This window comes from Mus caroli, unplaced genomic scaffold (assembly GCF_978045245.1).
Source record: "Mus caroli unplaced genomic scaffold, Mus_caroli_1 scaffold_15, whole genome shotgun sequence".
Taxonomy (NCBI): domain Eukaryota; kingdom Metazoa; phylum Chordata; class Mammalia; order Rodentia; family Muridae; genus Mus; species Mus caroli.
In genome coordinates, this window is record NW_028227270.1 from 74,818,249 (window position 1) to 74,845,677 (window position 27,429).

Below are 27,429 nucleotides of genomic sequence, written 5' to 3' on the forward strand. Positions count from 1 at the left end.
CAACTTCAAGGCACTGCTTTATTCTTTAACAACAGAGAATTAAAACAAGATACACACAGAATATTAAAACATGTAATATACATCTATGCAGTTTGTCATAAAGGACTCATCTGCAGGCACAGCCAAGGTCAGAAACGAAAAGGCAGAATTTCTTTTGGCACAAACATAATTTAGGTAAACTGGCATGGACTTTGAATCTAAGATCTCTAACTAGTGCTGGAGCCATTGTGAAGCTATCCCTTTTTGGTAAGTAGAGCCTTTAATCCACTCAACTAAAATCCATCCCGGGATGCTCACAAAACCATCCCTAAACCCAGGGCAGGAATCTTTACAAGTAGAGACAGTCATTTTTAAGACTATAAGACACATTAAGACTGTCACTACGGGAGAGCATGGACCATTTTGTGAAACATATTTTTAAAAATGGCATTATCAGAATATGTTGTCCTCTTGGTTGTAATACATGTCTGACTCCACAAGCTCCAAACCTGTACAGGAGTAGTTCCGGTTCATCTGGGCCACATCACTTTCGCTCTTCTTCCTCTTCAGTGGCTCTCCTTCCTGCACATAAGGCTTCTCCAAAGCAGGGGTGTTCACAGCTGGAAAGCCTTTTGTAAATGGAACCTCCACCCTGCCCGGTGGTTCAGCTTCGTCTGAAGGGTTAGCTGTGGGCAGAAGCCGGTCACTCCGTAGCCTTTTTCTTATTTCCTCCTTTTTTGTCTGAAAAGTAATATTAAAGAATGAAAAAGAACCCTGGTGACTATTTTCTACGCGGTCTGTGCATATTGCTTGTCCCGATCACTTTTGCTTACTCAGCCTTGGAACAGACAGTTTCTAGGGAACCCATGTCGAAAGAGACAAACATCGGGCTTACCCTTATAGACTTTGTAGTCTAGTCCTTGTTCCCAGGGCTACCAAGTAGGGAGGCAGATGGGAAGGACACGAGACTAAAGCTATATTCCTGAGGGACGGTGGGCTTCCAGTTGTGGGTTCAGGTGCTCACAACTGCAGGAGCTGATCTGGCCATCTTCAGAACCCACTCTTAGCTCAGTACCCACCCCTGCCCTGGTTGTCCTCTTTCCTCTAACCCCAATGGTAAATTCCCCCAAAGTTGACTTAATTCAGAATAATGAACAGTATTTATTTAGGCCGTATAGACGAAACAACAATTTTCATCGGAGTTCATGGTGCTGCGTCATTTCCACATAACTCAAAAGTAATTTTTGAGAGGGGGTAGGAAACAAAAAGCATTGTGTCCTGTGCAAGAAATACACAGGTCATTGAAATGCAGAGAATCTGCGTATGCGTTCTGTCGCAGGCTGCTGATAGACCAGGTCTGGCGCATGCTCATTCGAGCTGGCAGGCGGCTCCTCAGACTCAGCAACCACCACTCGTACCTTTCGGCGCTCCTCTGCCGCCTGCATCTTTTCTTCTATGTCTTGGATTGTGAAATCCTTCACTTCCTTTTTCACCTTAAGCTTTTTCAGTCTGGCTGGTGGCTTTCTCAGTGGCTTTTCAGTAGTGTCCACCTGGAGGAAGACATTTCGTTTTTAGTGGAGATGTGACTTACTACTGCCTTGGCCCAGGAGAGGAACAGGAGCGAGAAACAGTTTAAAATGCATATTTCAAACAAACAAACAAAAAACAAAACAAAAACAAAAAACAAAACCTTTCAGCTGGCAGATAAATGCAACAAAAACTTGAAATCTGTTAAGATCAGAATTATTATTAGAAATACTAATGTGTGTGCGCGCACGTGTGTGTGTGTGTGTGTGTGTGTGTGTGTGTGTGTGTGTCTACAAGGGCATGAATATGTCTCTACATGTGGCTAGACATCAGAGGACAACGTTATGGGGTTGTCCTCTTTCCCTTTTCATTACCTTAGGCATCTGAACTTTTACCTGCTGAGACACAGAAATCTTGGCCCAACCACAGAAGTGTCAATGGTAAAATGCATTCCATGCCTTCAAAACACCAGGTTATTAGGACAAAGGCCAAGAATGTGCTCCGTGGCACCAGATGGCAGAGGACTCATGACAGAGATTTCAAGGCTGAAAACTAAACAAAAAAAAAAATATGGAGGTGGGGGTGTGTGAAAGCCTAGCTCAGCGTAAGGAATTCAGATTGTTTGATTGATTAATCTATAATCATCAGTAACAGCAATTGATTTCATAATATTCCATGTGTTACAAATTATTTTCACTTGGCTAGAGATTAGCTTTTATTACTTTTTGATCTTATGCTGAAGAAAGGTCATTAGCTGTTATTGAGCAACAACGCTTTGCTAGGCTCTGCTATTGGTATTTGACAACAGTATAAAAAAATTCCCATTTTAGATGAAAGACTACTCAGCAGTTCAGGACAGTGATAGTGACTTTCTAGTTACTTATCTAGTTATGAAAAGTAAAATTATAATGAAGGACTACAAAGTTTTAACTTGCATCGTTCTCCAAATATATGGCAAATGTAGCATGCATTTACAAAAGGAAATTTAAAAATAATACACGAACACCCTCCTAATCCTCTCCTCAATCACCGCAACCCGACCCTCCAATAGGAACCTGGTTTTTAAATCTCTCCCTCGCTCCATTTCTCCACTCCCCGTGTGTGTGTGTGTGTGTGTGTGTGTGTGTGTGTGTGTGTGTGTGCAGGTATGCATATCCTGTGGTACATAGATGAAGGTCTGAGGTTAGCCTCAGATGGCTGCCCTTGCCCCCCACTGTGCTTCAGAGAAGAACACTTAATTGCTACTGTTTATGCAGGATTGCTGGCCCTAGACATTCATGGGACCCACCTGTCTCCACTTTCTATTTAGCTGTCGGAGAGCTGGGATTATATAGACATGAATGACCACATCCAGCTTTATGTGGGTTCCGTGGAGTCAGACTCAGGCCCTCAGAGATTGTTTTCCCTGCTAAGCCACCTCTCCTCCTTTCCACAGCTCCTCCTTTTAAAGAGTGTGCTGTGTCTTTCTGGATACTCTGTAACGCATTCCGTGTGTGTGTGTGTGTGTGTGTGTGTGTGTGTGTGTGTATAAATATATATATATATATAAATCTGAAAGGTAAGTGGGTATCTATTCTGAATCCATCTATCTACCAAAAGCTTTGCAAAGGCTAGAGAGATGGTCCAGTCAGTAATGTTACGTGCTTCATAATTATGAGGACCAAAGTTTGACCCCACCTCCCACAATCCAAATAAGGAAAGCGGGACAAGATGGCATGCACTGTAACCCCAGCAATGAGCAGGCAGTAAAAGGCACATATGCAGGCATATGCAGGAATATACAGGCAGACATATATATGCATGGCATCTGCAATACTAAATAAGATCTAAATATACACTGCCCATGTTTGCTTTCTTCATTTAATACAGACATCTTTCTAGGTCAGTGTATATAGATTTATTATGAGTGTGTGTGTGGGGGGGGTAAGTTTTTAATGAACTCCAAGTCTTCACTATAAAATGAACCAATCTATTGTTCTGGATCATCTCAATAGAGATTTTTCTTTAAAGACATCTGAACTATTAATATTTATTAGAATTTCCTAAAGACTGACTCATCAGAATAAGGAAAATAGATCAGGCAGACAAAGAGAGACCATTTGACACAGTAGAGAAAGGCCAATGATGGGACTCAGGCTTGTCTTTGGATCCCAAAAGTGACTTTCCATGAGTGGTTAACACACTCTGTAAATTTGATGTCCTCATCAGCAACACAGACTAACAGCCTCTCACAGGATCACGTTTTCTTCTTACTTGTATTCAAGAGAGGAGAAAGTGTAATTCCCACTTCGTAAAGGCGACTACATCTCAGTGAGGCCGGTGCCTACTTTCAGGGGCAACATCGTAGTTGCCACCAGAATTATCACAATGATGTGTGCAGACCAGAAGGGCGCCAGGAGCAGATGACAAACCAGAACAGGAAGTGCTGAAGCATACACAATCATGACAGGGCAGAGGATTGCTACGTTTCCATTTTTAAGACCTAGGATCCTTAGGAAGTCTTTAGTCTTTTTCATTTTATGATGGGTGTTTTGCCTGCATGTAGGTACAGTGTGCATGTAGTACCCAAAGAGATTAGAAAGGGCACTGAGTCTCTGGGAATTAGAGTTACAAATGTCTATGAATCACTGTGCTCAGAATTGAACCCAGGACCTCTGGATGAGCAGTCAGTGCTTTAAACCAAGAAGCCAACTTTCCAGCCTCATCTCAGAAAGTCTTTAAGAAGGAAAACTCTCACTGAACTCACGGTTCTTTACAGCCATTGGGATGATTTTATGTAGTATGAGGTTTTTCAGTCCACGAAAACTGAACTATTTAGTAAAGCAAGTTCCCCTTGGCCCTCATTTTATGTCATTCTTATGACATCTGGTTCTTAAGCTTCCTGCTGGCAAATGCCACTTGCTGGAAAGAGGGACATACCTGCTAATGGAGGCTCAAACTAGAGGTACTTTGAAATTCACACAAAACCCGTATTAGGAATGTTCGCTCTCAGAAGACTGAAAGAAAATGGAAACCCAAGAGCCAATGAGGGAATGGAAAGCCAGACATCTCAAAACAGTCTGAATCTTGACAGAAATTGTGTGCCAATAAAAGATCTGGAGAGCAGTTTGGGTTCTCTGATAGGGGAAGATGCTTCCCGTGACCACCCCAAAATGATGCCTTTGGTTTCACTCTCTGCTTCCCTTTGAGACATGGACTGTACCTCTGAGGGCCCTTGTCCTTTCTTGATGTTGATATGTTATGCTAAAACCACCTCCATAGCAATTGGGCTTTAGGGGTAGCTCACTTTGTAGAGTGCTTGCCTAGTGTGAATGAAGATCTTGGTTTACTCTCCAAGTGCTGTAGAAATCAGGCGTGGTGGTACATGGCTGTGATCCCAGCTCTCAGAAGGTAGAAGCAGTGAGATCATCCTTGGCTAAATAGTGAGTTCAAGGCCAGCCTCGGTGACACAAAACCTTGCTTCAAGACAAAGAAAACAAAATAAAAAGAGCCCTATAAACAGATTTGTATTCTTTACAAATGAAGTTGGGATAGGCAGAATCTTTGAAACCATGCTGCTTACAGGTCTTAATGGTGTTCACATATGCACAGAGATATCTAGACTCAAAATCTCAAATACCTTGAAGTCTAGAGAAGCTATCAGTTAAATTGTGTTCACTGGGAATAGTGTCAGAAGACTGACAACCCTGAGCACGACATTAGGTGCTAAGAGATGAATCACATTTTTGGCCAAGATACCCATGCATGTCTGCCTTACATCCACTTCATGTTCCTTAGGGCTTTCCTAATTAGCTCTTCACCTACAAATGAACCCACCTTGGTTATGTTTCCTAAGGGAGTCTCCTGCACTGAAGAGGCCAAAGCTTCCTGCAGCCTGTTCTTTGGCCTCCAAGCCCTTGGTGAGGGAGATTGCTAGCTGTGATCACTGGCATATTTGAGTCCTATCTCAACCAGCTTCCTCCATACCTCTCCAGGAGGCTCAACACACAATACTAGAGACTCTGCTGCCATGGAAAGTCCTTAACTACAGCGAAGGTGTCCCAGTCCAGAAACAGAGATGACAATAAACTTTGACCAGACAGGAGGAATTAGTAAATAATTCAGGGAGTTTGTGAAAAGCAGCCAGGGTATGCTAAGAGATGCAGGGGCATGAGTTTGAGGTCAAAGCCACCTGAAAGCAGTAACACCTGTGAACACATGAAAGCCAGGCATGTATCAATGCAAAGGTTGTTATCTACCACCATACACGTTGACCCGGTCACATACAACCTGTGTGTGCTTACAATGAAGTCACTTCAAGACGCATTATAATGCTTTAAAATACCTGGGAGCTTCCTTCTCTGAGCTGGTAGTCAGCTTCTTACTGGCTCCCTCTCCCAGGTGTGTGTATATGAGCTTGTGTGTGTGCACACATTTGTGTGCAGGTATGCGTGTGTATGTGTACATGTAGATGCCAGAGGTGGATGCTGAGTGCCTTCTTCTATCGTTTTCAGTTTTATTTATTGAGACAGGGTATGTTAGTTAGGATCATTATTGTTGTGATGAAACACCACAACTAAAGGCTACTGGGGAGGTAAGGGTTTATTTTTCATTACAGTTCCACAGCAGGGTTCATCACTGAAGGAAGTCAGGACAGGAACTCAAGCAGGGCAGGGACCTGGAGGTTCCCAATGCAGAGGACTGTCTTGCTTCTCTCATGTCGTGTTCAGCTTGCTTTCTTATAGAACCCAGGACCCCCCCTCCCCCAGGACAGCGCCATGCACAATGAGTTGGGCCTTCCTCCATCAATCGCTAACTGAGAAAGTACCCTACTGGATTGCTGAGAGCCTAGCATTACGGAGGCATTGTCTTCATTGAAGCTCCCTCCCCTCAGATGACTTTAGCTTGTGTCAAGTTGGCATAAAACTAGCTGACACACAGGGGCTGTCACTGAACCTGGAGCTCACCAATTCTTCAAGACCAGATCCTCAACACAAACGGATGTGGCCTTCTCTGGGGACCCCAGTTCAAAGTACAAACATGCTTGAAAACTGTTTATCCAGAGAGGACCTCATAAATGATAAAATAGGGGGAAATAGGTAAAGGGGAGAAGGTGCTGTGGTGGGCACAGGTATTCCATGGACAAGTGGGGAGAGACTGACGTAAGATGCTCCTAGATTAGTGTAATGAAGGCGCCTCACTTCCAGCATCCTTTATTCTTTTATACTTCAAGGGAAAATGCAGTGAAGGATGTGAAGAGGCCAGGAGAGGGCAGACATATGTCCGGAGGGAGTTCCCCTGTGTTTGTGAATGCCAGTTGCCCGACACCATACCTCTTATTTTTTCAAGCATTCTCACACTTATCCTAGCTGCCCGTGTCATGTATTCATTTTCTCCCTGCTAGGCATGGTGGCACACACCTGTAATCCTAGCACATGGTCATCTGACCCAGGAGGATGGCAGGTTTGAGAGAGGTTAGGCTGTACAGCAAGATTCTGCCTCAGAGAACATAACCCAACAAAGCTGAAATTCCCCCAGAGCAGGGAGGAAGCACCATTTGAGCATTCGACTGGATTCATCACCTCATGATAAATGTGTCCATTTAAAAATTATTTCCTCTGTATTTCCCTTGGTTCTTTGGTTCGATTCTTAGTCAATTATGAAGCTTTCTAAAAATACCCTCTTCTTTCAAGAATGAACAGTGTAACTTCTCAGACTTTATACGACTCCCCGTCCATTGTTCTATTTTAACTGTGATCTTTTTATTTTAGTCCCCAACTTCCCACCAACTATCCAAGGCATGTGCTGTGTCACATACTCAAGCTTATATAAGCGGGATGAGGCTTCATCTCTGGCCACAGCACTCACATCTCCTCCTCTTCACCTCTGAGATTTTTCTGGGAGGGTGAGGGTGGCGATCTCAATCTTTACTTTCTTGATAATGTATTTTCAGGAATTCTCTTTTACAAAAAACAGTTGTGGTCCACAATTACAAATGCTCTGGCCATTCCCACCGGTGATGAACACTGCTTCACGTGCAGGCTTATGGCCAGAGTGGTGCTTCTCAGGTTGGGCTGCCCATAGAGTCCTCTAGAAGATTCTGAAAGCATGAAAGCCATGTCCTATGCTCAGGCACTGGTCCAAGGTGGGATCTGGGTCCCAGGGTTTTAAAATCTTTCTAACTCTGATGTCAGGTTAAAAACCAGGACCCTGGGTTATAAAACAAACAGGGCTGTGTGTGTGTTGCTGCTCTGGCCTATTATAAGCCTGGCTTATACTGGGACAGGAAGGTTGAATACCATAGAGGAAAAAATTGTGGTGTACTTGTGAACTGTCACATAAAGTACTTTTGAGAGCATCCTATTCTACCCCGCCCTACCATACCCTACCCTGCCCTGTCCTATATTGCAACAGAATTTACGTCTAGTTCACTTAATGATATCAAAAGTCAAGCCCATCATTTTCATAAATAGATGAATTTCTTCCTAACCAACCCATGCATTCTCTTGTTAGATAGAAGTCAGAACTCATTCGCCTCTGGTGACTGGCTCGCTAACCTAAGCTGTGATTGTATTCCCCCCAGTGTTAGCATCAAGGAGTTACTGTATTTCCCCTAAGGAGCCATTGCTAAGCAACGGAGTGTTTCCGTATGTCTCCCTCCACTGGAATTGCTCTCCCATCTTTTGACATGGTTTCTTTTTTTGTTCCCCAGAGACTCACCATAGTTGGAAAAATAGCCTCTCCCCTTCATTACAGAGCTGTTTTTCTAGTAGATTCAAATACAATCAGATATTTATCATCTTCCAAACTGTACTGGATCTCAAAATATTATAGAAATGTCGAATGCCATTCTACTTTTTCCTTGCTCTGATACACCCTGATAAGAGAAACTTCAGGAAGGAAGTTTGTTTGGGCTTGTGGTTCCAGGTACAGACTATGATGCTACAAAGTCCCTGATGGGACTCTGACTAGCTCAAGCATGGTGACCATGGCTCTGGCAGGCCCTATACTTCTCCCCAATTCCTTCTGCCTTGCTAAAAACCATGAGATTACATTCCCAAAGTCTATTTCCTTATTTGGCTACTTCCTCCTTCTGAGGCTAACTACCAAGTCCGGCTATCAAAGTATTGAAGTCCAGCAACCAAAGCCACCTTTGGTTCACTTAATGAACATACCCAACCAGAGCATACCGCCACATCCTAGCCCATTCTAATACATCTTTCTTAGGTTGTTGGAGATGGAAAGAACTGTGGGTGGCACCATTCCCTGGGCTGGGATCCTAAACTGTAAGAAAAAGAGCAGGTGAGCTGAATGTGAGTATTTAGCATGCTTTGTTTTTTGATTGTCGATGCAATGCAATCAGCTGCCTCACTTTCCAGCCGTTAAGAATGAATGGGTCCCCTCGCCCACAGGAGGGGATGTCCCTCCCAACCCTGGATTAGGTACGCACCACACTCAAAGACCTGTTTTCTTAGAGAAATCCTTCCTTAAGTGGGGAAGAAAAGTTCACGTGGCTGCTTTCTGACTCAGCCAGAAAAACAGCAGCCAATGACCTTGCAGGTATCATTTTTAAGAGAAAAAAAAGGAGACCTGTGTTAGATCGCAGCATTAGGAAGGTTTAGAGCCACCGTTCTAACCTCTCTTCTGCCTGAGTCAAGTGATAGCTGTGAGCCTGGACTTAAAAACAAAAGAACAAACAACCAAATTATTTACTTCTCTTCAGAGTTTTATATTGAACTCACTAAAAACTTTAGGGCTGTAGACATGACTCAGCCTAGGAAACCATGAAGAAACAAGAAGGTTCCAGAAGTTGTCCTGCTGTTACTTTTCTTGGTTGAGTTGTCACATTTTATTTATCATTCTTTGATCTGTGATCTTTTTGATCCTCCAAATCACTATAAAAAAGTGTGTGTGTGTGTGTGTCCCCGACACAGTGAGACACATCTGTGATCACAATGATGAGATGAAGAAACAGGTGGAGCCCTGGAAACAGGTGGGCCAGCCTACTTGGTAAAGTTCTATGTTAGAGACCTTATCTCAAATAATAGGTGGAAACCATCCCAGGGCTGAGGTTCTTCTCTGATCTCCAAATATATGCAGTGCACACACACATACACACACACACACACACACACACACACACACACACATACATATACTGCAGCCCCTACATGAATGAATATACACATACACTGCATTCCCTACATGAATGAATACACAAACACACACACACACAGAGACACACACACACTGCATTCCCCACATGAATTAATACACACAGACACACACACTGCATCTCCCCCTCATGAATGAATACACACACATACACACACTATATTCCCCAAATGAATGAATACACACACACAGACACACACACACACTGCATCTCCCACATGAATGAATACACATATACACAGACACACACATTCACTTAAATAAAAATTTAGAGCTGGAGATGTTCAGTTAAATCAGTTAAAATCAGAAGAAAAATATTTTTCATGTTAATGTCAAACAAAGACAAAACAAGATGAATCAGCGAAGAGAAGTAGCAGGGTGACAATTTCCAGAATCTTGTTTCCTCGTGGTCACACCTGTTCCCATGTAGGCACGTCTGCTGGAGCTTTGGTATTTTGTTTTGTTTTTCCTTTTGGATAAACGGCAGTTTAGCTTTATATTCTACAAGGCAACACTTAATAAAAATTGCTGATAGTATGAGAGCTCGTTATTTACTGGGACTTATTATGTCCAAATTTAGTAAAGCCTGAAGAATGTTTTATTGGCCTCATTAATCATGAATGATCAGGGAGATTCTGAATCCACTGAGAATCACAGTGTGCAGAGCAATAATGGAATTTATGGAGGACAAATCTGGCTTAGATAAATGCTATCATTTATACTGTAGGTCCTGTATACTGGAAATAATGAGTTGTGATTAACCACATTTCGCTGCTAATTTTAGGTATAAGCAAATGTTAATTACAGGATTACTTGCCATGACATCATAGGACTCTCCATTTCTAAATACTTTGCTCCGGCTCTGTATGATTCCTTGGACAATTAGCTCTTCCAGGATGTCTGATGACTTTGGCCGCTCCCAACTCTCCGGGAGTTGGGGTTTGTTGGTCAATCCGTTGGCCACTGGGTCTTCTAAAAGGAAAAGCATAAAGAAAGAGAAATGTAAGAATAAAGAGTTTATCACTTCAACGCCAAATGGGGACTGGAGAGAGAGAGAGTGCTCTGTGGGTAAGAGGGCTTGTTGCAAAATCATGAGGACCAGAGTTCAAATCCTCAGCACCCATGTAAAATGTCTGGCATAGTCATCATACCTACAACTCCAGCACTTTGCAGGGAAACAGGGGATTGGGACAAAAGGATCCCTGGGGCTTGCTGGCTGTCACACTAGTTCTAGATCCAGCAAGAGACCCTATCTCCAGGGAACAAGGTGAGAAGTGATAGATCAGGATACTTGGACATCAACTCCTAGCTCTGTGCTCACAGGCATGTTCTCTCGCACACGCTCTAGCATACACAGCGCACACATGCACCATCCTCACACACATGCACACACAGACACACACACAGACACACACACACGCACAAAGTAAAGAACTTAAAAATGCTAAGTGCATGCCTTAACAAGTCACTGGGTAAAAATCATGTCTCAATAGTTTTCTCTAAATATCTAGGTTTCTTTTCAACACTTTTACCATCTATCTAACCATCCATCCCATATCTATCTATTTATCTATCTATCCATCCATCCATCCATCCCATATCTATTGTCTGTCTGTCTATCTATCTGTTATGTGTATGTGTGTGTCTGTATGTATGTGTGTCTGTATATGTGTGTGTGAATGTGTGTGTATGTATGAGTGCATGTGTGTATGTGTGAGTATATGTGAGTGTGTGTGAGTGTGTATGTGTGAGTGCATGTATGTGTGAGTGTGTGTGTGTTTTGAGGGAGTTGATTTTCTCCTTCCACCATGGGCATTCCAAGTATTGAACTCAGGTTAGCAATGGCCATCTCCAGCCCTAGTATCTGGTTTCCATTATAAAGCTCTGCGATTTTTTTTTTTTGAAGCTCAAGTTGCTGTTGCCTTTATAGAGGAAAAGAATCAGCATAATCTATTCTTTATTGAGCCAGTCGCACGTGACCGCAATCAAGTCTTGCCTCCGGGCTGCTATGTACAGCCTTTTTGTTGTAACAACGTTCATATACTCTGGATGGATGTCACTGATCTGCTCCACTAATTACAAGGCTCAACTCCAGCTAAGGCTCGAGACATTCTTCTGGTGACTCTTATGAGCTGCTGTTTGGTTTCTAGGCTTTGTATACAAAAGGTAAACAGCATGAGGTTGCCAAGGGCTGTTTGGGTCTACAGCCCTGGTATACAGTTTCACCATCCGCTAAATCTACAGAGAGAAAGCATGCCTTTTCTGATAGAGTCCTTGAATCAGACCAGAGTTGGAGCTAGAGCCCTATCAGCTCAGATCTTATTAATGACTTTAAAGATGAGCCCTGGAGCCAGTCATAGTTGAGGATTTATAAACTGCCTTCTTAAGAGAGGCCTCTTCATTGCAAGTCATACATGTGAAGAATCAGTCACCTCCACGCCACCACATCATAAAATAAAGGGTGCCTGCTTGTTGTCCCAAAGATGGCCTTGCTTCTCAAGTCAAAAATGACACTGTGCAGAGCCATCCACAGTAAGCTCTCTTCAAAAAGCCTACTGTCAGTGGATGGAGGCATTCACAGCTGTTCCTAACCTCCGTGGTTACAAAGACAACGTTCATGAGTTTTTGTGGTTTAAAAAACATATGCAGAGATGGCTACACATGCTGACCAGCTGTTTCTCATTTCAGATCACTAATCCACCTGTCACCAGAGAGGGCTCTGACTGACTATCACATGGCCTCAGTAAAGGGCCAGTCAGCGCAGTACTTTCCAGTGCTGACTCTTCAGCCTCATAGGTATGTGAAATAGAGCCCATTCTTACTGCAAAGTGCTTGCATGTTCTTATAGAAAGCACTCAAACCCGTAAGCAGAACTTGGTAACATAAGGGACAATGCAATGCACAGGTCATAAGTAAACACCTCCATGGATTCAGAATGATTTTATTTGTTTCATTATGGTTAAAAGGTGGGCTTGTTAGGAAGGGTTACCATAGTAATGACTACTGTTTCCTGAGTGTTTACTCACCTTAACTATGTTAATTGCTTTATTATCTGTATAGTACCCAGTTCAAGTACCAATCTGTGAGAGAAGATCTATAATCCCTATTTTACCAGTAAGTACACTGATATGAGAGAAGTTAATTGCTCAAGGGGATGAGACTAGTTAGAGTGGTAACTAAGACTGAATTCAATTTCAACACCAAGGTCTCAACCTCACTAGTCTCTTTCCTAAACATGATCTAGGAGTAGTTGGACCACAGGTATTGCATCTCTCGCCCAGATGTTTCCAAAAAGCATCACTAACATAAGGAAATGAATGGAACCATTTCATCCCAATGTCTTGTGAGTCTATTAAACTATTTGTCTTATTAAGTAGAGTAAATACCCTAGACAGAAGTTCTTAGGAAATGCCAATCATTTCAATTCATTCTTCTGTGTTTTGGAACATTGGAGCATACTAGGTAGGGTGGGGGTTAGAAATAACCCTGTGCTTCTGTTTTATTAGGAAGTATGTTCATGACTTCTCTCACTGCTGTGATCAAATAGCTGACAAAAAGCAACTTAAGGGAGAAAGGAAGGTTTTATTTTGATTCACGGTTGGGAGAAGTACAGTCTTCATGGAGATGAAGGCATGACACTGAGAGCAGCTTGGTCTATAACACTGACTAAGAAGCAAAGACTGTGCTCTCATCATTTCCTTCCCTTTTCCTTTTTAATCCAGTCTAGGACCCGAGCTCATGGGGCAAGGCCATCCACATCCACTGTGGGTCTTCTTTCCTTGTTCATTCACTCTGGAAGCATCCTCACAGACACAGCTGAGACATGTCCGTCTCAGGCTTGTCTTACGTCTTTCTTAATCTAGTTAGTTTACAATTGAGACCTAATAAAAACACCCAAATGGAGGAACAGAGTAGGAGACAAAAGGCCTGAATATATCAAGGTCTTAAAAGATAGAAAAGAGCCTTGGTAAGAGAAGCACTTGCAAGCATAAGGACTGGAGAGTTTGTATCCCAAGAATCTGAAGAAAAGCTGGGTGGATGTGAGATTCTACCTGGAATCCCAGCATGCAGGAAGCAGAGACAGGGAATCCCCAGAGCTAGCTACCTAGTTAAAGCAGTAAGTGCTGGCTTTCTCAAGACATTCTGCCTCTATATTATGCAGGCATCAACTGAACAAGATACTTGATGTCAACCTTAGGCCTCTAAACACACATATACACCTCTACCCGGATATGTATCCCCATATAATGCAAGCATTATTCTATCAGTTAGATCTCCTAGAACTGGATTTGCCAGTGGTTGTGAGCTACCTGACATGGGTGCTGGAAACCAAGCCCAGGTCCTATGTACCAGCCATAAGTGCTAGTAACCACTAAGCCATGACTCTGGCTCCAATCCTGGCTATTTTCTGATCCTAATGTGTAATCAGAGGAATGGGAATGTGGAATAAATGTTTTCCCTCTAAACTAAAACAATATTCATTCTCTCCAGATCTTTGCTGTTCATTTAGTTCCAAAGACTGACCAACTATAAATAAGATGTCATCAGTCAACAGCAAGAAGGAGCTCAAAGGAGGGGAAACCACAGCATTGCCTCAGAAGGGCCACGAATAGCTTTTAAATAGCACACTAGATCATAATTGCTTCTTTTATGTTTTTAATGTTTATTCTCTGATGTTGTAGATGGGGAGAGGTAGGGGGGACAGTTTAATGAAGGTTTTATTTATTTTTACAAATGTAAACATTTCCCTTAAAAAGATGACAACATTGTGGGGTTTACATTCCCTTAAGCCCTGTGATTTCTACTCCTAAAATGTGTTTTCAATTCTCAACAAGTGTTCTTATTTTTTTTTAAAGATGGCTTTAATTACTTCATCCACAAGATTAATGGCTAGCAGTTTAAGCCCATGATAAAGGCCTAAGACTAAATTCTAATGTCTTGGAGATAAGAACCTTGCCATAGAAAGTACACTATGACCCAAAAAAGAGGTGATCACTGGGCTGTCAGATACTTGCATTATATATTCAGAGGTCTAGCAGATGTCTGGGGGATAGCAACAAGTACAGAGGCAGAGGTTACCTGAATTTATTCTCCTGTTTGTTTTGCTAGGAGTTGGAGAATTTTCTGGAATAGTCCCAGGCAAGCTTCCTATCTGTGCTTGTTGGTCCAGACTTTTGGCGTTGTCTATGGTGTCCTTGGGCCATGCAGCTTCAGTTTGGGGACTGCAATTTTCTTTGGAAGAAGTTACTCTGACATCAGCCTGTGAAAAGAGAACAACTTGGTGAGAGTCAAGATTTCTTAGAAAAAAGAACAATATAGGACTGCTTTGTGAGAATTTACCAATTAGTGTCTGCAGTACTCTCTAGTAATCACAGCCTGTGGATGTTATGGTACACAGGAAAGTGAGCTACCAGATGTGATTAAGTAATGTTCCCAAGATGGTAAACCTATTGGAATTTTTCACGGGAACCCTAGATGCAATCACATTTGTTCTTATAAGAGACAGGCAGAGAGATGGGGTTATAGTTTGAATATAAAATGCCCTTAAAGGTTCATATATTGTAGGCTTGGTCCCCAGCTGATAGCCCTGTTGAGAAGTGACTAAATCACAAGAATGATAATTTGCTCAGTAGAATGACTCCATGATGAATCATAGTTGAATAGGCTTAGGGTGTGGTACATGGTTAAAGAAAATAAGACACCAAGGAATGTACTCTTGTCTTCAGACCCTTGCTCTTCGCTCTCTCTACTTCCAATTTGCAATAAGATGAGCAACTTTTCTCGATCAAGCTCTTTGCTCTTATGCCTTGCTTCACAGCAATGGAACCAAGTACCCATGGATGGACATCTCTGAAACTTCTAGCAAAGATAAACTCCACTTACATTGTTTATCTTAAACATTTGTCATAGTAACAGAAAACTTCCTACCATGGGAAATTATTGATACTACGAATCCCATTAGTGGAACTACTCCTGATTGTGTGATTCAGAACTGTATGGACCTGGATTATGGAAGGAATTTAGGAAAGTTTGGAGATACAGGTTGGAAAAACCCTAGAATAATGTAAGCGGAGTTCAGTAGGGAATTGTGAATGGACCACAGAAGTCCAGATTATCGATAGAAATGCTGATTGTAAAAATGTCCTTGTGAGGTTTCAAATGGAAATAAGAACTCTAGTGAGGACTGGACAAGGGGCCATAAATTTAAATTCTGGCAAAGTACTACATTTTACCCATGTCCTGAGGATTTTGTGTTAAACTAAATTTCAAGTTGACAGATAGACTAATTTGCTAGAGTACATTCTTAGGAAAAATATATTTGCACTGTGGCATGGAGATTGCTGGCTTCTTTTAACCTAATTTACAGTGAAACTTGGTAGCAAAAATCAGAGCAAAAGGAATATATATATATATATATATATATATATATATATATATATAAAACCTAGCCATATAGACAGAAAGGACTATGTTTATAGTTGGTAAGGAAATTATCACCAAGTACTTGGCTTTGAGATAACAGGAAAAGTACCTAGAAGAAACTTCAGGAGTTGGCCTCATGGCATCCATCAGTGGCTCATTGTAACTCATATGAAAGACTTGATTTTGAGATGAGAGCTCTGGAGAATCTGCCTATACAGGGCTACCCAGAAGGCATTTTTCTGTGTTTAGCCATCCATGTATATAGAGGCTTCAGAGGAAATTTACCCCTAGGAACAGTCCTTGACAGCGTTCACATGACACTAGTTTGTAAGACATCTAGAAGACAAGAGTTCTGGGATGCTGGAGGCTTCCACCAAATTCACTAAGGAAAGCCTGAGGAGCCAAGCAAGCGCATGGCATGGCTAATATGCTTGCATTTGTGCCCCTGAAAGGGAATAACAAGAAGCTGCAAAGGTGAAACCTAAGCTGCAACAGAGATCCTGTGATGTCACGGAAAACAAGGAACATGTACTGAGGAAATTTCTGCCAGTGATCACAGCCAGCTGGGGATAGGAGTATGGGCTTTGGCTACCAAGGCTGTGGGGCTAGGGTTCTCCAAGCCTTTGAGGTCCACATCTTGCCACCTCATGTGTCTGATGCTCAATGTAAAAAGAGAGTTTACTGTTTGCCCTGCTGAGTTCCAGTCAGGTTTGGCCTTCTTTCCCACTCCTCTTTTTGGAACAGAAATGTTTGATCTGTGTGACTGTAATTTAGAAGTATATAACTTTATAATTTTCTCTTATATTTTTTAATCATTGCTAAAGATCAAATTTGGAGCCTTGTATGTCGGCTGTAAGCAAATGTACTACCATTGAGCTATACTCACAGCTTTTAGAATTTTTATGGGGGCTCACAGCTAAGGGTTTGACGCAAGTCTTAGCCTAACCCATATGAAGGGGTTGCATAGTAGGGCCCAAAGCCACCATTTTGAGCCCTACTGTGGACACCAAATGAACAAGTTCACAGACACCAAATCAGGTATGAAACTAGAGATACTGCTGTATAAAAAAAAAATGAACCTTTTTTAAAATGCAGGTTTTGTTGATTAGCATGTAATAAAAACCCATTAAAATAGCCAAGTAATATGGAAGAGAATCATGGTAGTGAAGTCTGTATCCACTGAGATAGGCTATAGTAGCTAGTTTTCCAGCCAAACTATGTAAAAAGGGATATTGTGGAGAAGGGATTTTGTAGATATAATTGCACCTACAACACATTGACTTAAAGTAGAAGAGACTCTTTAGACTGTCTGGGTGGGTCTCTTCTAATCAGTTGGAAGGCTTCTGGAGTAGACCTGAGGTCAGCCGGAGGGAGGAGAAAGTATGGCTATGGACTGCTGTTTCACCCCTAGCCTGCATATTCCTGTCCCATCCTGTAGAGTTTGGGTATGGCTGACCAGTCTCCTGTAAGCATTCCTTTGACATACAAATCTACCCATCTACTCATTCATCCATTCATCCTTCTGGGTCTGTTCCTCTGGGAGAATCCTGACTGATACAGAGACTCAGTAGAAGATGGTAAATACCATCCCCTGGACAGAAGCAGTATCAACATGTTGGTATTATCGTCCCCTAAGCATATTTGCTCATAGAAGACTTTAAAAAGATACATTAGAACTGTCTAAAAAGCCAATGAAAAGGAATTCAGAATCATTCGGTTCTTGAGGAACTATAAAATAAAAATTAAAGGTTCCTGCAGAAAGTTAATTATGGAGTAATTGAAAGTAACTCCACTCTTTCATCCAAATATGCTTGTGAAATAAGTATATGTATATTTACTAAAGACAACTATATGTTCTTTCTCATACACAAATATTAAAATGTACAGCCATATATTTAAAAAAAGAAAGAAAGAAAGAAAGAAAGAAAGAAAGAAAGAAAGAAAGAAAGAAAGAGAGAAAGAAAGTAACTCCACTCCCTAGTTTATGCCCTAGCAAAACGAAAATAGCGTTCAGGTAGAAATTTGTGCGTGGTGCCTATAATTACTATTCATAATGTTCAAAAAGTGGAAACAACTCAACTCAAATGTCTATCAGCTGATGGTTAGGGAAAGGAAATGTATCATAATCATGCGAAAATATTATTTAACAATAACAGGAGATTCAATACTGACATACATCATAACATTGACATTTAAAAACTTTCTTAAATGAGAGGATCCAGTCACAAAGACTGTTCATGCTCAGCCCAAGTAGACTCAGTCTCGGTAGGTAGGCTCAGAGTCTGTGTAAGGCAAAGGGATGTGGGAGCGGGGCGGTGGGGGGGGAGGGGCGGGCGGTGGGGGGAAGAGAATCAGCAGCTCATATGTAGTCCTTTCTTTGGGGAAGGATGTGCTGAAAATAGATGACACAAATGGCTGTCACCTGCTTATTTTAAGGATGAACTGTATAGTACATGAATTACACTACAATTAAACTGTTACTAAAAATAAACTGGATCAGATTCTTTGTGAAGTCACATATTTGTGTGATACATTTTTCCCCACACTGACAGTCTATTAGAGACATTTAGCCAGTTTGGCTTCATTCTATTTAATGGCAAAAGTAGTTGTTTATGGACAGTGGTGTTAGTTATTATATAGTTGACCATGGAACTGCACCATAATTTATTTAGCCCATCCCTGGGACTTCTAATTTTCTGGTATTATAAACCAGACTATAATTAGACTTGTTCATATACAAATTTGTTAGCTGATTTTGTTACAGTTCCCAGATGTATAAATTCTACCTGAAAGCCTACCTGAACTTTCAATACTCTATATATTTCTAGAGGGTTCTCCATAAGCACTGTAAGTCCCTGCTCCATTGCTTATATAGCCTGCAAGCCACTAATACAAGACGCAGGTCCCTGTGAAACTTTTCATAGACTCATAGCAAAGGAATAAACATATAGTGTGTTTTTCTTCTACCTGTTCACCATCATAGGCATCATCACCAATAATGAGAAAACAGACTCCTGAGAAGTGCTGTCTTAGTTGGGGCTACTATTGCTGTGATGAAACACTATGACCAAAGCAACTCTGGGAAGAATGAGTTTGTTTAGCTTACACTCCCATATCACTGTTCATCGTTAAAGAAAGTCAGGACAAGAACTCCAAAAAGTTAGGATCCTGGAGTCAGGAGCTGATGCAGTGGCCATGGAGGAATGCTGCTTACTGGCTTGTTCCTCGTGGCTTGCTTAGCCTGCTTTCTTATAGAACCCAGGACCACCAGTCCAGGGATGGCCTGACCTACAATCGGCTGGGATATCCTCCATCAACCACTAGTTAAGAAAATGTCCTACAAGCTTGCCTATAATCCAGACTCACAGAGGCATTTCTCAACCAGGGTTCCCTCTTTTCAGCTGACTGTAGCTTGCATCAAGTCGACATAAAAGTAACCAACATGAGAACCTATACATACAACATACTTGTACCACATATAATATATGGCATGTACACACATGTTATTTGATATGTCTAGCAAGAGAGAGAGAGAGAGAGACAGAGACAGAGACAGAGATTTCTCTAGTTTCTTTCTTGTTGTGACAAAACCATCCTGAACAACAACAGCAAAAAAGCAATGTAGGTGAAGAAAGGATCTTGTTTCCACTTCCAGTTCATCAGTGGAGGAAGTCAGGGCAGGAACTCAAGACAGGAACTAAAAGCAGAAACTATGGAGTAATGTTGGCCATGAATCACTTTCTGGCTTGCTATAAGGCACAGGCTTGGATAGCTTTCCAATACAGTCTAGGACCACTTGCCTAGGGATGGTGCCACCCACAGGGGGTTGGGGTCCCCTAAGTCTACATCAATTAGCAATCAAGACAATCCCTCTACAGACATGCCCAGAGGCCAATCTGATAGGGAAATCCCTCAATTAAGGATGGCGTAGAGCCTTCAGGTAGTTCTAGGATGTGTCCAGCTGACAGAGCTGACAGAAACACTCTGCCATGCTTTCCTCTCAGGGGGTCATAGTTCCTGTTGAGCTTAAAGATCTATAAACCCTATTGTGGGTTCTTTCCCTAGTTTTCAGATGGTTAAAGTCAGTAATAGTAAGAGGGATATTTTCACAAGTTCATTGCATTTTTCAACTCATGTTCTTTTTTTTTTTTTAAACCATCAAAGTACAATGGGTCCTGTAAAGAATGATTTTGTCATTTAGCATTTCTAAGTAGAGATATTGAAAATTATAAGAGGCTTAATGACAGCCACACTAAAATTGTGACAAGACACCACTTAGGAACTGAGAGAAAATTTGAGTGTGAATAAACCGGGAGAGCTGGCTTTCTTCCCCACATTCTGCTTGGAATAGATTCAAATGACCTTACAAATGTTTCCTTGTCAGCAGAGTTGCTTGGTTTGTGATAGGAACCCCAGCAAGGATCTCTAACCATTTGTGTTTACAGACAGGCGCTTTTGTGAGTCCTGGCAGTGGATAAAACTTAATGTGGGACAGACAGAACACGATCTTTTAGCATCCTTTAACATATAGCAGCCTTCAGTTTCTAGAAAGAGATGTAAGGTTTTTCCCTTTGGAAAACTAAGAACACCTTTCAAATGCCAATGTCAGTTTGTAACACGTTTTAGGAATGTCGGCCCCACTTCATGATCTAGACTGAGGTAGCTGTAAGTGAGAGACACCAGCATGACTGACAAATAATTGAATCTCACTGGGGATGTGGCCAGCAGTGCTCAGATCTGCCTATGTGTGCAAGGTTTATATTGTCACGCTAGTATGTTTTACATATTTATTGACCTATCAACATTACATAAGAAAGGGTACTGGGTGTTGTTACAGAAGGAGGATGGAAGGTTTTTTTTTTTTTTTCTCAAGATGAAGTTGTCAAAGTATATGGTCAATGTGTTTCTATACCTTGTATATTTCAATGCCTTGGAGATAACACCTTTGTCAAGTTTAGCATGAAAAACTTAGCATTAAAAACAGCTTGCCCCAAGCTGACAGCTGTGTGAGAGAGTTACCAGCATTCTGAAATAAAACATCAGTTAAAAAAAGACAGCCGTTTCACTATAGACAGGTGTCTGTTGATTTTTATGGTGAGTGTGTGTGTGTGTATGTGTGTGTGTGTGTGTGTGTGTGTGTTTGACTAGTGTAAGTACCGTATGTACTTCTGTAGCTTCTTCTGGGAAACATATTTTCCAAACAGCTTGGCAGGAATTACTTGTTGATACTCCCTGAGCTGAAATCTTCAATCACTTCACAAGCAGAAGCATGTATAAATACATTTGCTTGTGGACCTATGGGAAGACTTTGTTCTTCAGAACTAGAATTTTTGCTAATTTACTTCCAGTAATTTAATTACAAGATAGCAACCCCTCAAAACCCACTCAGGATTGACTATTTAACAAGATTTAAAGAGGGCCGAGAAATGGCTCAGCAGGCAAAACTCTTGGTTTACAAACATGAGGATGTGAGTCTGGATCTCCAGCACACCCACATGCAAATCCGAGTGCGGCGTGTGCCTGTATTCCCAGTGCTGGAAGACAGAGACAGGGAGCCTTTAGGGGCTTATGGTTAGCCAATCTAGCCGATGAATGAGCGCCAGGATCAGTGAGAGGCGCTCTCTTACAAAATAAGGCACAGGTCAATGAGAAGGCTCAGTTGGGAAAAGCACTTGCTGCCAAGCCCACGGACCAGAGCTCGATCCCTGGGACCCACCTGATGGAAGAAAAGAACAGACTTCCACAGGTTGTTCAGCGACCTCCACTGGTGTATACACACAATATACAAAATGCAATTCAAATATTGTAGTGAGCAACAGAGGAAGGTACCCAACATTGACCTCTGGCTTCCACAAATGCACAGGTGCACACCCCCCACCCCCATCACACACATGTGTACCCAAACAGACATGCCTGCACATACACATGCATACATACCACTTTAAGATGGTAAGTTAGTCCTTTTAATGGTCAAAAAGCAAGCCTATTATCAGATGTTAGGGAAAACCTATGAAGGATCCTCCGTGATCACTCATTAAGTTCTAATCTCTCTCTCTCTCTCTTAATCTTAGACCAGTAATGTTGAGTTACTCATATAGAAAAAAAAAAAGAACATTTCTCCTACTGAGAAAATCTGCTCATGCTTTTCCTGTTATGATGCATTATTTTTTCTGCAATGCCATCACACCTACTGAGACAAAGGTAAATGTGAGCTGGAATCCATAGGCAACCCAAGGGTTTTAATTCAGAATATAGTCCAAAGTAAAGAATGATTAAGAAATGTAAATGCTTCATATAAGCAAACACGTTCATCTCAGTGTTTCATTTATTTATTTATTTTTTATTTGACATCACTCAACTCCTAAACTTGAGGGAATGTCATGGAGGCACTGCTATAGTAATGGTCACTGAGTATTTAATTAATAATAATCCTACCCTCCCCAGTTCAGATTTGCAAAGTCAAGTGCACGGGAAGAGAAGATGTATTCCGGAGTCAAGTGAGTCTGTTTTCCAGTGATTTTAGTGCTGAGCTTCCTCCCGGCCACCATCATTACTCCCATTAAGCTGCCAGAAGACAAAAACAAGGTAGGGAATCTAGGGAGCGGGAGGAGGGGAAAGCATGGGATCACAAGTTATCGGTTTGTGGTTGGTTTGTCTGAATCAGTGTGCTATAGATAAAATGACAAAGACCGTTTCTGTCTGGAGGGACAGCTCACGGTGAGAGGATACAATAAATGAACAATGTAAGCTCTCTCCTCAGTCCAACAGGAGAAGGGCAAACAACCTCGCCAGCATGGTGGCCAGGAGCAGGTGGCCAGAAGCAGCAAAGGGAGGAGTGACAAGGAATTGTCTAAAAGATGGGGTGTGTTACCTTTACAGGGAGAAGGGGAAACCTGACAGGGTGGAACAGGCTACAATGATTCCTTGGGGTGGAAAAGAAAGTACCCAGTGAAGGTTTGCTTAAAACAGGCATGAGGGAAGGAGAAGCTGGAGAAGGTGTCAGGGTCAGCTCAAGGGTAAGCATGGACAACTAAGCTAAGACTGGTAAAGATTTTATATCAGGATAATAAAAATATTGCCCTAACTTATTTTCTGCTGCTATTCTGTGTGAGATATGGGTGTGAGCACTTTATGTGAGTTTAAATTCACTCAGTTCTCATAAGAACTCGACAAAGATAAATATTACCATTTCTGTCATTTTATGGGTAAGGCAATGGACACTTAGAAGTTAAAGGATTGGTTTATAAGCATGTCTGTGGGACACTGTCTTGATTGTTAGTCAATGCAGGAGGTCCCAGTCTACTGTGAGGCCATTCCCTAGGTAGATGTCCTGAGCCCATGAATGAGACAGCAAGTAGCCTTATCCATGGTTTCTGCTTTAAGTGCCCCTTAAGTCTCTGTGATCTGGAAGTGTGAGCCAAATAAATCCCCCTCCCAAGTTACTTTTGGTTATGTTATTTGTCACAGCAACAGAAAGAAAACTGGACAAACATAAAGAACTGTGGTGGCTTGACAAATACACTAATCTTTCTGACTAGTATGGTTAATACTTGGAAGGATGTGACTTGTGGCCCTGACATCTGGTCTATAGAATAAAACCATATTTAGTGATAATTATATGGTTGAGAAAATCAAAGTAGCTATAAAAGAAATATGAATCAGAAAAGATTTCCTATGTATAATCCTACCTGAGAAATTAATTGGATAGATAAGGAGTCTTAGCATAGTAATCTAAATTTCATAAATGTATTTTTTTGGGGGGGGGGAAAGAGAGGGGGAAATGTGGAATCAAGGCAACAATAACTGAGGTGCCCAGAGAGCTAATGAGCCTGTGGAAGAGAAGGGCCTTCAAAGCAGAGGATAGCTCTGGGTCACCAGCTGGGGTGGAGCTCTGTGCTGAGGGATGGATTGAACCCTCATCAGTCCTGCTGAGAAACAGGTCTAGGAATGACCTTCCAAGGGCCAGGGAACAGCATGGGAAAGGCAGGGAGGTATGGGCAGGCCTGGAAGCAAGCACTGTAGGTCATTTGGCCTGTAAGAGCAAGAGTCTGTGGAGAGGAGGGGTAGTATAGAGAACACGACATTAGCAAGCGAGGATAGAGGGTTAGTCCATGATGGGGAGAAATTTCTTGAGAAGACAGGAGGCAGTGTGTTGGTGGAGCAGTTAGGTTATGACAAGAAGAACAAAAGACCCTGAGCCCAAAGTCATCCTTGGCTACATAAAAAAAAGTATTGATGCCTTAATTAAACTCAGACAATCACTGTTAGGAACAGAAAGCAGAACACAGCATTTGTGTGGGTGGCATCTGAGCACAGGCTTCTCTCAGAGCATGAGGGACTGAGCCATGGAGCCCTGTAGCACACCCCAGTAGGCTGGCTGGCTATCTATCCATCTACCTAAAGATAGAGTCTCATGTGTCCCAGGTTTGCCTTGAACTCACTGTGTAGCTGAGGACGACCTTGAATTCACGACCCCCCTGCTTCCTGAGCACTGGGATCACAGGTGTACACTAGCACACCTGAGTTCTGCATTGTTGGGATGAAAGCCAGGGTTTTTACATGCTAGGCCAGCACTCTTCCCACTGAGCCACAAGCCCCATCCTTCAGGCTTGCTTTTTACATCCACTCCAGGGGCTCAGATGTGCCACACCCATGTGGGGTACCATCACTAGTCCCTGAGCATGCTCACACCATGAGAAGACAGTGGATGCCTTTCACACAGCAGCCCGAAGAATGGCTTATGGAAACGGTGGCCCTGAGTGGCTGCGAGCTGCTTCCCCCAGCCTGAGAAAGGGGGCTGCAGGCTCTCCTTCACTCTTCGAAAGTGCAATTTTGATGGAGTATGTGGTGGACCTCTCCTTAGGTCACCCCCATGAGTTGAGGCCTTGATACCAGTGAGATGCCCATTCTATAGGTGACACTACAACTTCCCTGACAGAAGAGAACGAATTCTAAAGAGACCCTTGTCCCCTTTCCTCTAGCTATTTGACTAGTGAGACAAGGGTTCCCCCAGAAGTTGGAATTTCTCCCCCAGTCTCAGGCTAGGAGAGAGAACAGCTGAGTCTGTGTCAGAGGCAGGCTTTGGCTCTCCCACACAGGTCTGACAGAGAGAGTCTGGAGCTGAGACCATGATGGTGTCGGTGATAGGCAAGACTATCCCAGGATCAGTACTGATTCATTATCAGTGCTTCTTGCCCTAAATCATTTTAATTACATTCGTATATGTGTGCGTATGTTTATGGAGCTCAGGAAATAGTTTTAAGGAGCCAGGGCACCATCTACCATGTGGCACCAGGGCATTGAACTTGAGACTTCAGGCTTGGTATAAATACCACTAAGCCAGCTCTTCCTCAGTTCAGACCTACAGGTCACATCAGAACCCCAAAGACAGACTTGGGAAGTCTCTGAATCTTTGTTTTTGTTCTTCTTCCAATGTGGCCGCATTGAAAAAAATTAAAAATTTCCTACTTTGCACTATTTTTTTAATGGGCTGATGGAGTATAAATGGCCAAACCTAATTTATTAGGTCTGTCGGGGCCTAACCCTTATTGTAGAGTCAGGGAAGGATGATAAACAGGCCAGCCTCTGACCCCCACTGCCCTGTGGGAACTTCCCCCAATATCTCCAGGTAAATGATACAAACTGAGGCACAGTGAATTGGAAGGGGAATCTTAAAAGCCAGATTCCCTCTAGCTTTGTCCCCCAAAACTGAACAACCCAGACGATGTAGCTCGATGGTTAACAGAGCTCTGTGTGCTATAAAGAAATACAGAGGGTGGGCTGTTCCAGGACCAACACTAGCTGGCCCCACTCGGGAACTCCTGCTTTCCCATGAGACATTAGGCTGATGGCAGAAACCACTACCTCTCCAGATGAACCTGCATCTGCTGGGGCTGTGACCTCATGCATGTGTCTGCAGATATACAGAGGCATGCACACTTTCTTGATTTAGAGACACCAACCAATAGTGGCAGAATAAACTCTTGGTTTATTCTGGCAGTCTCTCTTAGTTCACATCCTCAGTAACATACCTACTAAGAGGGCTAACATACCTACTAAGAGGGCTAACACACCTACTAAGATGGCGGTAAACTGCCCACTGGCTCCAGATCACTTCAGAGCTTCCTAAGTGTGGAAGTGTGGGAAATCTCAGTCTCCCTCTCCTCTCCTCTCCTCTCCTCTCCTCTCCTCTCCTCTCCTCTCCTCTCCTCTCCTCTCCTCTCCTCTCCTCTCCTCTCCTCTCCTCTCCTCTCCTCTCCTCTCCTCTCCTCTCCTCTCCTCTCCTCTCCTCTCCTCTCCTCTCCTCTCCTCTCCTCTCCTCTCCTCTCCTCTCCTCTCCTCTCCTCTCCTCTCCTCTCCTCCCCTCCCCTCTCCTCTCCTCCCCTCCCCTCCCCTCCCCTCCCCTCCCCTGTCCTCCCCTGCCCTCCCCTCCCCTCCCCTGTCCTCCCCTGCCCTCCCCTGTCCTCCCCTGCCCTCCCCTGCCCTCCCCTGCCCTCCCCTGCCCTCCCCTGTCCTCCCCTGTCCTCCCCTGTCCTCCCCTGTCCTCCCCTGTCCTCCCCTCCCCTCCCCTGTCCTCCCCTCCCCTCCCCTGTCCTCCCCTCCCCTCCCCTCCCCTGTCCTCCCCTCTCCCTCCCCACCCTGTCCTCCCCTCTCCCTCCCCACCCTGTCCTCCCCTCTCCCTCCCCACCCTGTCCTCTCTTTTCTCTTCTTGTGTCCTCCCCTCTGCTCTCTCTGACAGTGTCTTGCTATGCACGCAGCTCCAGTGTTCACTGTGTAGTCCAGGCGTGTGCTCCCACAAGGTCTGTGATTGTCTGTTACCTTGGATCCCTCTTCCCAGCCCTTCCTGGGAGAGGGTATGCGGCTCTGGCTCTGGTCCTCCTTTTGCTGGGAAGGTCCACAGCCCATTGCTCCTCCTCTCTAGGCTGTGCCCCCTGGAGCTTCTATCTTGTCCTGGAGTCTTTGTTCCCCAGTCAGGGCCCAGCACGCCCTCCTCCCATACCTCCAGGCTTAGCATCTGGGCAGTTGCTGGAAACTGTTGCCATAATAAACAGGCGTCACAGTCACACAGACCAGGGACCTGAGTGAGGGAGGATGTGACTTTTGCAAGGGAAAAACTAAAGATCTGAGAAGCCATCCAATTCTCTTCTAGGAGGGAGGGGAGGGAAGGGCTGAGTCTAAGCAACCTGCTGGACTGGACGCTGATTTTTCTTTGCCCTGCGCCGCGGGGCACGCCCCCATATCCCTTATCTGGTCCAGGCATCACGATGCAGACAGCCAGCAGAAGACAATTAAATGCCACAGGATGGTCACACAAGAAATAAACCCCGCTTCATGGATGAAAATCAC

At 43.1% G+C, this 27,429-nt stretch overlaps 1 protein-coding gene across 2 annotated transcripts; it reads right to left on the reverse strand.

The window, feature by feature from the left end:
* Stmnd1 (stathmin domain containing 1) lies at window positions 1-27,339 on the reverse strand. 2 transcript variants are annotated; one of them, XM_085830755.1, is made up of 5 exons: window positions 26,902-27,339; window positions 14,740-14,920; window positions 10,466-10,632; window positions 1,398-1,529; window positions 1-720 (listed from the first exon to the last, which is right to left on the reverse strand). In XM_085830755.1, exons 1-5 carry the CDS (start codon window positions 26,986-26,988, stop codon window positions 433-435), a joined length of 855 nt encoding a protein of 284 aa, XP_085686881.1. In that variant the 5' UTR covers window positions 26,989-27,339; the 3' UTR covers window positions 1-432. The 2 variants fall into 2 exon arrangements, with proteins under 2 accessions (XP_085686881.1, XP_085686882.1); XM_085830756.1 differs by having other exon boundaries at window positions 10,478-10,632; window positions 26,902-27,337.
* Between the last annotated feature and the right edge of the window lie 90 nt (window positions 27,340-27,429).